This window comes from Arachis hypogaea, chromosome 3 (genome assembly GCF_003086295.3).
Source record: "Arachis hypogaea cultivar Tifrunner chromosome 3, arahy.Tifrunner.gnm2.J5K5, whole genome shotgun sequence".
Classification (NCBI taxonomy): Eukaryota; Viridiplantae; Streptophyta; class Magnoliopsida; order Fabales; family Fabaceae; genus Arachis; species Arachis hypogaea.
The window spans coordinates 32788159-32800503 of record NC_092038.1 but is presented as its reverse complement, the minus strand read 5'-3'; the positions used below and the strand labels follow the sequence as shown (position 1 = coordinate 32800503).

Below are 12345 nucleotides of genomic sequence, written 5' to 3'. Positions count from 1 at the left end.
CAAGTTCTTTTCACACATGATCTTCAAAATTAAGGAACAATTAACGTTCAAATGATAACTTGGCATACTTATTTACCAATAAATCACTTTCTAAATCTTCCTTTGAAAATCAGGTACATAGCTAGAATTGGAATGTGTTGCTTTCAATATCTTATTTAATGTTACTAAGAGAGGAGAGACTGTACTCTTTTTCTTTATGATCAGATTTTTATCTCATTAGATTTTTTTATTAGGTTTTTGAATGAGGCAGTTTTCATTATAAAGGATATTGTATTTTTTTTCTTAGTCAAATTTTTATTCCGTATGATTTTTTTTAACAAAATTTTTAACGAGACATATTTCTAGTGACATCTAAGGAGGAGTATTATAAAATGGTTATTTTTTATCTCATTAAATTTTTTTATTAGGTTTTTAAATGAGACAGTTCTTATTATAAAGAATATTGTATTTTTTTTTCTTAGTTGAATTTTTATTCCGTATGATTTTTTTTAACAAAATTTTTAATAAGACATATTTTTAATGACATCTAAGGAGGAGTATTATAAAATGATTATTATTATGAATGTCATATTATGAGATATGGAGCGTTATCATACTTAATGGAATATAAAAATATTATCAATTAATAAGACGTGGGTTTTCATAGTGTTTTCATAGTGTGTTTTCACTTTCACTAATTAGTAAGTAGATAATGTAAATAATATCCTATTATTATTTAATTCAAAATCTTCATCTATAAATAGACCATAAAAAAAAAATTCAACACACATCGAGTTTACAAGTTTATATTATCCTAACTCTTACGTTCTTGTGTATCATATTTGTGTAATGAAAAATCTATTCTCATAAATTATCAAATATTATACTGTAAAAATATCACCAAAATACAACTCCTTTATATTCTCATATATAAATTTCTATTGTATTTATCTATTTTTATCATATTTTAACAACATATTTTTGTTTCTTTCTTATTATGAGTCTCCGTTTAATTTTTTTGGGTATTGATGAATAATATTTTAAAAAAATAAAAACATTAACACAAAAAAATAACATAATTCAATTCAATTTAGCACAAATTAACATAATTTAATACAATCTAACACAATTCAACATAATTTAATATATATATATTAAAAATTTATATAATATATTCATTATAAAAATAATATTTTTTAACAGATTTTTGTGATACGGAATACCTACGTTTTCGTTGGTCCTTATTTATTTGCAAGACCGACTACCCGTCTTCATAAATCTTTCATAGGTCTTCATTTAGCCTGCGTCTCGGAGATAGAATTTTTTTTTTTTTTTTTTTTTTTTTTTTGCTGTTGTCATCCCTATCCACAATCTAGTAGAAACCCAAACAATGTAAACAATTGTCTGTATCCCCTCACCTCATTGCAATCACTACAAGATGTTTTATTTTTTTCTGAAAAACACTAATAATAGTATTTTAAACAAAACTGTGACTTATATATATATATATATATATATATATATATATATGTATATATTAGTCGATAGAAAAAGTTTCTTGGTTAAAACCAACGGAAAAATGATCCAGTTAATTCCCATATATATATACAGGAAACATGAGGAAATGAAATTAAAGGTATAGGGTGAATGGAAGTGTCTATAGACAGCATGATTTTGCACCGTCATAGCCATCACATGGCTACCCTTTTGGGCAACCAACCTAATCGTTTGAATATTTGTTTTAGTCACTTTCCTTGTCCCCTACTCCCCTTCCATGAGACGAGCCTCCTAATTTTTATTTTTGCCAATAATAACTTTGTGTCTTGGCTACGTGATGAAACAAGGAATAACATATATGCGATTATAATGAAGCTAAGCAGAAAAGACGACCTTTGATTTGAGGATAATACACGGGATAGATAGATAGATAGATGGATGATTAGGGTCATCAACAACTAACATAAGCACCAAGAAACAACCCATGATCATGATATGTATAATGAATAACCATCCGGACCCTCGCCATCATAGCTGTCTCTATATATATATGTGCAAAAAGAAACACAAAATCGCTGCCATCAAAGATGTATACACACACGCACAACATGTAGGGGTGGCCTTTTGTCCACAGGTTTGGAATATTCTCATCCTCTTCACTAACTTTACATATAGGCAACTCAATCTATCTATCTATATTTGTGTGATAGCTAGCTACTAATAATATATATATAAAATAGTTATAAGACGGGCTGCCTAGCTAGCTAGTTTTGCATCATTTGCACAACAAACTTTAGTATCTGAATGCAAGTTGAGTATGGACATGTTCCCCTCTGACCCCTCATCACAAGGGTGGACATACATGAGATGCTTAATAGCTTGTTTTCTCCTCCACACACATACACATATGCCACCAATTTCCTATTATCTTTATTTTCATATACATTTACAATATATAGTTAGCAGGAATTTGTTTTTTGGTTAGGTTGTATTCGACAATCCCGCATTATAACATCGCAATATTCACGTGTACTACACTCTCAAACACATAATATTAAGGATTTTCATTCACTATTGGTCTTAGCCAAATCTCAAATCCAAATTCACCTGTTATAAAACAAGGAATTTCACTCTTTTTTTTTTTTTTTTGTCTTGAAGAAATTTCACTCTTAAACTAAGATCTTGTGTGCGTTGGCAGGGTTATTAGGATTCACTTCATCAGGAACCATGTGATTGATTGGGTAGCCCGGCCCGGCCCCTTTGAGGGACCATACAGTCCCTGCTCCTCTCCTCGCCTTCATTCTTAGGCATACAACTAGGATCCAATTTATGCTATATATAATAACTAATCAACAACACATGCATTCCCCCCTTTCCATCTCCTATAAATCTACCTTAGCCTCAATGTATAATAATACCTTTTTTTTAATATATTTATTTATTTCTAAAAGAAATAATCTCTGATAAGATGGCTGCACTGTAGAGATTTTTTTTTTTTTTTTTTTTTTGGTATACTCTGCACTGTAGAGATTTGAAAGCAGGGTATGGATAAGATTTTAAAATGTTTTTCCTGCTGATATTCATTATTGAAGCTTCAAAGTTTGGTCCCACCGCAAACCAACAAAGCCTTTACTTATATAAATTATTATGAACCAAGAATCTGGCTATGAAAAAAAAAACAAGAAGAAAATAATTGTTGAGATAATTCAAACACTTCACATTTACAATGATAATTTTGCACATGTAAAAAGGTAGATGTTTCGTTTGGACATGCATGTTTTATGATTACTGCTTAAAATTCTGTGCTCCAACTTTAAATTTAATAAATGTCCAATTAATAGATAAACACTTATTATTACTTTTAAATGTACATGTAATTTTTTTTATATAATTTATTTCAGTTTTTCCAATGGAGTATAACTTCTAGGCTGCTAGCTTCAATGAAATTACGAAAATAATAGAAAGGGTTACAAAGTCTCTTTTTTTTTCTTTTCTTTTTTTTTTCTCTTTAACGGGAACTAAATCAATTTAAAGGTTCATTTTCAATTTTTGTTTTCTATCAATAAATTTCATTAATCAGAGATTACAGGCTCAATCTCTTACTTATATCATACATGAATAACATGAAGCAAAACTAAATCCACAATTTTAGTTAATGATATATATATATACTCCAGTAGGCGAAATAGTTTTTATTTTTGTCAGGATCCAACCCAGTTAGAGCGAAGCCCAATGAATCGGACCAAAACACCCAAACAGTACCCGACCTGGACAAAGATCCATCCCCACACAGACCCCATCCAACCCAATTCATCGTCTGTGGCCAAAGAACCCCAATCATCGTCTTCGCCAGACCTCTTCTGATGCGCTCCATGGCTGAGGCTGCAGAGACGCTTTGTTCTTCGGATTTTTTTTTGGTCGATGAATTGGACAGTCCGAATCTTAGGCATTATCCACTCACGCACACCACACTCACACACACCACATTCAAATCTTAGGCATTACCCACTCACGCACACCACACTCACACGCACAATTCACGTTCTATCACATCCAGCTACAGCTGGGAATCGAACTTGGAGATGTGGCTATCTAAGGCCAACAAATAGGCCATCGGTACAAAATAAGGCAAAGTAGTTTATATAACCTGTGACGATGCAATTTTTATTTTATTTGACGGAGGCCCGAATATAAATTATAGGCTAAGATAGCGTTCAGGAGAATGAAAGGCCAAATTAAAAACAGAATAGGCCATAAGTAAAAATAAAGTGTAGTTGGACCTGTGAAACAAAAACAGCAGATGATTGCTTAAATACGCCTCCTGCAGATAGTGAAGCTATCACCAACAGAAGCAAGAGCAATTTCAATGCGAGAATCTTGTGACATTGCTTTGTTGAAACTGAGTACGGCTTCCCTCTGCTGGAACATCTTCTTCCTTCCATGCAACGGTTCCACCCCACAGCGTGTTATCGTATATTATCATCCCTCCAATCCTAATCAGTTTTAGAAGGCGCTCATGGTAGTTCCAATAATTGCTTTTATCAGCGTCAACAAACGCAAAGTCAAAACTGCCCTCGTTGCACTCATCTTGCAAGAGTTCATCAAGAATCGGTAATGCCGGAGAGTCTATAAAGTCGATCTTGTGTTCGACGCCAGCATTCTTAATGATGGGAGTCCTATTTCATAAGCTTCTCTGTCTGGATCCAGCCCTATAATTTTTCCATCTTGAGGAATCGTAAGCGCCGTGTGGAGATGAGAGTATCCAGTGAACACTCCAATTTCAATTGTCTTTTTTGGCATTAATTCAACACCTTCAACAGTTACGCCATTAGCTGACTGGCATCTGGTGCCGCTTTCATCAACCCCCTGAATTGATTAATAACCGCATGGTTAGGTTAATTTAGGTTAGGATAATGCAAATTAAATTAGTAGTGGTTAGAAAGAATAGTTAGTTACATAGGGTGGTTTGCAGTGGCATTCCTTATTTCTTTGAGAGCCTCTGCTTCTCGTGGAAAAACGCTCGTCTCCAGTATATACTGCCATGACATTATTAATAAATTAATACAAGCTAAGTGGAGGGAAATAGAAGTGTTGAACATCCAAAAACACTACTACCGGTCAAGTTGTGGCTCTGTAGTATAACTGGGTTACGGATCATTCTATCGTTTGGAAAGTTCCCCATTATTTCTATATTTCTCTCGATAAACCATAGTGTAATTTATAGTGTTGCGAGTTGCCCCGGTCATAACGTCCATTCTTGTGCTGATATTCAATTCAACAACTATCAGTCTACCACGTTCTCACTGCTCAGAAATTGTGTACAATATGGTGGATCTTGCAAACGCCATTTTCTTCTAGGACCATATTACATAGTCGTTGCGTTGCTTCAAATGGAAAATGAATTAAATGCAGCATCAGCATAGAATAATTAATTCAACCATGCTAAGAATAGATTAAAATCAGCTACCAAATTTAATAGTTAGTGTAAAACTAGTATTTTTGTCCGTAATGTTGTTACGAGAATATAAATTTTTTAAAATTCCGTTGACTTTGTTTTATATTATATATTATGATACAAAAGATTTAGAGAATTAAATTATTTTTATAAAAAATTCGTATAAGACAAAAGTCTTTATCCATTAAAAAGACCAGCGTCTTTGTAGATAAAAAATTTAAATAATAAACTTTTTATTATTATTTTTATATTAAAGAGTTTAATTAATTTTAACATTCATTATCTACAATTTAAAAGAATTTAATGTATATATTTTTATATTTAATTAAGCATTAAGTCTATTGCACAAATAAAAATAATTAATTTATATATACTTGTTATTTGAAAATAGTAGTTTCTTCCTCTATATATATAAAAATATAATTAGATATTAGTATAAAATTTTATATTGATATTATAAAATTAATTTAAAATTATTTTTTTTTGAAAGAATTGAATCTTGATGCTAATTATTAATCACAGTATTAGTATTCTCTCCAAATTATATGTAATAAACATTTTAAAGAAAATAAGTGAATATATAAATTAGAAAGATAAGCGATGAAAATTTAAAACAAAATAAAAAAACTAAAAAAATATGCATATAATAATAATAATATATTTTCATTTGAATATTATTAGAGAATTATTTTTAATCATATTTAATTATAAATTTAATAGATTCATTATAATTTTATGAATTTATTTAAATTATATTATTTTATTAATTTTATTTTCTTAGAACAGAAAGGTAAAGAGTAATAGAGAACGAGAGAAAAATTAAAAAAGAAAAAAAATAAGGAAGACCAAGAAGGAGAGAGAAAGTTTGTTAATTTTGGATGAAAAAAAATTATTTTAATTGTAACGAAAGAATATCTCGTAATACATTTTAATTTGGCAAATTAATAATATAAAATATAAATTATAAGTTATATATAGAGTGGGAAGGATAGAGAGAAATAGAGAAGGAGACAGAGAAAGATAAGAAGATCGAAGAAGAGAATTTATTAACTTTGAAAAAAATATCTTATTTTAATTTTAATAAAAGAGTGTCATATAATATATTTTACTTCTTCAATAGTAATAAAATATAGATATATTTTAATTTTAATTGTAAAAAAATATTTTGTTATATATTTTGATTGTCAAATTTATAAATTAATTATTGATAATGGTATATAAGAGAGATAGAATAAGTGAAGGAATAAGAGAGATAGAGAATGGAAGAGAAATGAGGAAAACATTCTTTAATTTAAAAAAAAAAATTAATTGCAATGAGAGAGTGATGTGTGGTATATTTTGGTTGTAAAATTAATAATATATAATAGATATGAATTAAAAAATAAAATATTTATTAAAAAATTAAATTTTATATATATTTATATATTAATACATATGAATTAATTTAGTAGTTGATTTTGATGTTCGAATGGTATTTTTGTAATTAATTATATTGTGGGGAGGGATATGGTATGCATATGTGGTATCTTTAATTAATATTTAATAGTAACAAAGGTGATTCCTAACTCTTAATATAAGTAGGGGTATTCGCAGTGCGGTTTGGATCGGTTTTGAGTCAAAAATTTATCTGATCCGAACATTATGTTTACTTGTAATGCGGTTTGGATTGGATAATTTTTTTTTAAAAAAATCCAGTCCAATTTCGAGCGGTTTGTATTGGATTGGATTTGCGGTTTTGTAAATTAAAAAAATTAAATATATATAATAAGTCTCAACATCAAATTTTAAATAGCCAACAATGACATAACAAGTCTTAACAATATCTTTAAAAACCAACGATAACATAACAATAGAAATAAAATTATAAGTTAGTTAAAATAAATAAATAAATAAATCACATTTTGAACATAAAACATCTATTAAATAATAATAATAAATGAAAAATATAAAAATGTATAACAAATTGAATATGTTATAAGTATAATTGTAAACATAATAATAAAATAATAATATTATAACACATTGTGCGGTTTAGATTAGATTGGATCGGTTGTAAAAAGTAGATCCGAAATCCGATCCGATTCAGTGGTTTGTAAAAAATAAAATCCAATCAAATTCGAATTAGTGCGGTTTTAATTGGTTTTCGATTTGAATTAGATTGAATGAGCGGTTTAATTTAAATTAGTTTGGATTTGAACACCCCTAAATATAAGGGTATTTTAAATAGGTGGCATGTGACTTGTGATAAATGATTTGGTTTGATGGCTAAGGTAGACTTGAAGCAACCAATGTAAAAGTGACATGTGTGAGGTTTGAATGGTTGATAAGGGAAAATTTAATTCTCTTAATGGTTGACAATTTTTCAATAGAGGTACATATATATTTGTATATATACTTTTATATATTTTTTTTAAAATGTTAGTTGTTTCCACAAATTAATAAATAGATATGTCTTTTTGAGGAGTCAAATTATGAATATTTTTTTTTGTTTACAAAGGGGCTAAAAGTCTAAAACAAAACCTAACCGCACAATAAGAGTCTAGGTTTAGAGACCCTCATAGCATCATCAAGTAATGATAGATTCAGATCAATTTGAGATGAATTCCATATGATTAAGTCTTAGCTCTATTCTATATCATAGTTTGCTAGCCAATCAACACAAGAGTTGGTAGGCATGTGAGAAGCGTATTTGCCAATCTCTCGAGATAAAATTATGGATTCTGTAATACAAGATCGATTCCACTCCTCTTCTCTGTTTGGTCTTTGATATACTTTCTATTACTGCTTTAAATCTCACTCTAATCACACATTCTTGAACTCCATAGACTAGGATATCTCCAGTCCAAAACTGACTCTCCAGAGCTCCACTAAGAAAGATAACCATTTTTCCAGCTATTTTGAAAAACACATCACCTATTTGCATCTTTGTTTTGCAGTAAACCATCACATCCCGCTTTGTTCATTCTAATTTTTGCTACTCCGTCTGTATTTACTTTGATCCAATTCTCCATAGGAGTCAGCCATTTAATATTGGTTTCTATCCTAATTGGGTAGGCTGGTCCAATCTTCTTTTTATCAAAAACCTCATGAACAGTGTCAACATAATCATGAATAATAGAAACCACTACATTGGGGCGCTTAAACGATTCTTGAAAAATCTCTATATTTCTCCAAGTCCACAATTTCTAACAAGTAACAAAAAGTGATAATCCACCTCTTTTTGGATAAATACAGAGATTATACGGGTGATTCAATCTAATCCTTCAAATTAGAAGAGGTGACGACATTAATTTTTTGTAGGTGGATAAGCTTCCTCCGAATATTCATTTCTTCCTCATAATCTCTTATCATAAGGACTGTGCTTTCCACCATACTCTGAAAATTATGCCAGAAAAGAGAAACTCCAAACCACTTGTGTCTGCATATGTTAGTTAAGAGTTTGTCATGGTTGGCTTGCCACATGAAAGTTTTAATTCGTTGTGTGCCTCTCCATTTCCAAATCTTCATCCATACATTGTTGCTACTTGCTGGAGGGAACTCAGGGCCTTATAAGCGGACTTAACAGTAAATCTCTTGTCTTCATTATGTCTCCTCGAAAGATTATTTGGAGGATCTAACGGCATGGACACTGGGTGTGCACGAATTCTATCTATACACTTCGTTGGGAGCAAATTTTGGATCAAATCAAAATTTTACTGTCCATTTTTGTCACAAAACTGTTTACCTTCGATGGGTGGTTTTTGCTGGACTCTTGATTATTTGTTTTGGGTCATATATTTTTTGTGTATTTGGTGAAGATGAGCAAGAAAGGTTAGTTATTCTCGTTTAGTTTCTTTTCATTTTATTCGTTTATTGTGTCTTTTGGGATAGAGAAAGGGAAGAAGGTTGTGATAGGGAGGAATGTTAGGGGTCGGGGTAAAAAGGAAATTACTGATGAAAAAGATAAAATTGTTGAAGATGTGTGGGTCTGGGATCCTAATGATTCCTTTTGCATGGGTAGCGGAATCGGTGAGGGGATGGTCTTCTGTGTACGATGATGAGCAGAGCGTGTCTCGGTTAGGCTTAGCGTCTTTGTGGGTTAGGGAGGGTGGGGGTATTAATATTAAATTTTTGCCTTGTAATGCTGATGACTGTGTATACCACCGTGGTGAAGGGTTTGAGTTTTTCTTCATGTACAATTGCATTTTTGTAGACCATGGTGTTAGATTTCCGTTTATTGAGTTTGAACATAGAGTGTTAATGCAGCTTAAGTGTGCGCCTTCTCAATTGCACCCAAATTCATGGGATTTTGTTAGGGCGTTTGAGGTGTTAATGGAGTACCTTGAATCCAAACCATTGCTGGAGGTATTTTTTGCTTCTTCCAGTGTAAAGGTGTGAAAAGGGGTGGATGGTTGAACTTGGCGAGTGCTCCTGGTCGAGCCATCTTTAGTTTGTATAAGTCGTCTTATAAGGGGTTTAAGCCAATGTTGATGACTGTTTGCTGGAGAAGTTTCCTTTATTCTGGTGTCCTACACCTAGGCAGATATTGAGGATGGATGAGATGGAATATAGAAACGAGATGATGGTGGAATTTTTAGTTAACAATGTTTCCTCTTCTAGTTTGTTGTCTGTTATGGAACTTCTTGAGTGGGAGTCTGATAAAGATGCTGTTTCAGAGTACATAGGTAAAAATTTTGTTTGGACTTGTCTGGTTTATTTTATGGTTTTTGATGTTTCTCTTGTATTGGTATTTTTGCAGTTGAGAAGGCTCCGAAAGTGACATTGAGCAATTTGAGGGTAATCTTCCGAGCGAAGAACTTGGATAAAGAAGGGTCTAGTAGTAATGCGAAGGCTGAGAAAGGAGCTGAGGTTAATCAGCCCTCTCTTACTAGGAAAGTAAATTATAAGCGAAAGAAGGGAGATGGCAAGAAAGAAAAGGTGGTGAATTTGGCTGGTGACAAATTTGGCAGGAAGGAGGTTGACTTGGATAAGGTAAAGAGGTTTACCAAAAATTAAAAGGCACTACATGGTTATAAGGGAGATAAGGATCTCACCTCACTATGGAGCGAGCATTTTCCTCTGTCGATGGTTGCCGATGAATATTGTCAAAGTCCTGCCGATATCAGAGTGGTTTAGGACGTTGATGACATTGGCGTTTGTCAATATCTTTAAGTATGATATTTTTGTTCGTCTTTCCTTTGCAATGTTAGTTTGTGCTGGTTTAATTTGATTGTTTGTTGTTTCAGGTGATGGGAGCTCGGCTGATGTCTATAGGCCGAACTCAGGAGTTAAAACATGCCAGAGACTTGTTTGACAAAGCTGCTATGGACCAGCTCATGCAGGATAATTTGGATAAAGGTAACAAACTTCACACTGCTTTGGATTTGGTGGACTCTTTGCAAGAGAAGCTAACTACTGCCGAGGATGTCAGAAAGAAGTTTGATGAAGAAAAAACCGCTTTGGAGGCTAGGCTAGCTGTGCTAGTTGCTGAGAAGAAAAAGCTCGAGACTGACAAAGAAGACCACGACCACGAGATGTTCACTGTTGGATTTAAGACGGCTGTTGAGCAAGCGAAACTTTTGGCGCCTGCTGCTGATTTGTCTGCAATGGATCCGTGTAAAGTTGTTGTTGGCAAGGAGTTAGTTGAGGATGATGAAGATGGTATTGAAGGGGAGGGTGAGAACCCAGATGTCCCGTGAACTTATGTGATAAATTAGTAGTTGTACATTGTTTATCTTTCGTATGATTGTGAAACTTCTGGCTTATAGTCAAAAAGTGTTTTGATGTTGTTTGCTGGCTTACTTAGTCGAAAAACATTTGGTACTTGTATAATTTGGTTGAATGTTGATGCGTGTTTAGTAAGTTGTGTGGTTTTCTGACTTGAAAATATTTTTGAATACTCATCGCATGAGTTTAGTTGTATTTTGTTTAAATTATTCGACCAAGTAGGATAAAAAATAGATATATGAAGTAACTGACAGTTATTGTATTATGAATTTAGTAATTGTAAGGGTGCAGGGTGGTGTGCCTCATTAAAACCTCTCTAACAAAATCCAACTTAAAGATAAAATCTGGTAGTAGGAAAAAGAGTGCATCACCATGTTCGACTTATAGACTAACTATAATACAGTTTTAAAGAAGAAATATTCCAATTATTTGGTAGTATTGTGCCATCAAATGTTTGTATCTTGTATGCTCCTTTGCTGATGACTTTGCAAATTCGGAATGGGCCTTCCCAATTGGCGCTTGGCTTGTCGTGTCCTGGTGGCTTTCGTACGTCTTCTATTTTCCTGAGAACGAGGTTGCCCTATAAGAATGTTCTTGGCTTGAGTTTCTTGTTGTACTTCCAAGCTATAGCTTGTTTTGTTATGAGCTGTTGAAGTGTTGACTTGTTTCGATTTTCTTCGACGAGGTCAAGCTCGGTTCTTCTGTTTTTGAATGTTCTTGTCTTCATTGACACTTGCAATTCTGGGAGATTGTAAGGAGATTTCGACAGGTAGCATGGCAACACATTCGTACACCAGCCTGAAAGGGGTTTCCTTCGTTGAGGATTGCTCTGTTGTATTATAGCTCCATAATACTTTTGTGATGAGCTCGGCCTATTCTCCTTTGGAATCTTCAAGCTTCTTCCTGAGCCCTTGTAGGATAATCTTATTGGCAGCCTCAACTAGACCGTTAGTTTGTGGGTGTTCTACAGATGAGAACTATTGAATTATTTTGAAATTTTGTAAGAAAGTTGTGAATTTTTTATCTATAAATTGTCTACCATTATCAGTTATAATGGACTGAGGGATACCAAATCTGCAGAGTATGTTTCTCCGTACAAAAGATATCATTTTTTCAGAAGTTATTTTTGCCAATGGTATTGCCTCTATCCATTTTGTAAAATAGTCAATAGAAACAATTAAAAATTTAACCTGCCTTGGTGCTGGTGG

At 32.4% G+C, this 12345-nt stretch overlaps 1 protein-coding gene and 1 pseudogene across 2 annotated transcripts; one reads left to right on the top strand and one right to left on the bottom strand.

Moving 5' to 3' along the window:
- Positions 1–4113: 4113 nt before the first annotated feature.
- LOC112790177 (probable caffeoyl-CoA O-methyltransferase At4g26220) lies at positions 4114–5134 on the bottom strand (annotated as a pseudogene).
- A 2768-nt stretch (positions 5135–7902) lies between these two features.
- LOC112790176 (uncharacterized) lies at positions 7903–11313 on the top strand. 2 transcript variants are annotated; one of them, XM_072232734.1, is made up of 3 exons: positions 7903–9241; positions 10170–10582; positions 10657–11313. In XM_072232734.1, exon 3 carries the CDS (start codon positions 10660–10662, stop codon positions 11107–11109), a length of 450 nt encoding a protein of 149 aa, XP_072088835.1. In that variant the 5' UTR covers positions 7903–9241; positions 10170–10582; positions 10657–10659; the 3' UTR covers positions 11110–11313. The 2 variants fall into 2 exon arrangements, 1 of the variants encoding a protein (XP_072088835.1); XR_011879721.1 differs by having other exon boundaries at positions 7938–10095.
- Positions 11314–12345: the final 1032 nt, after the last annotated feature.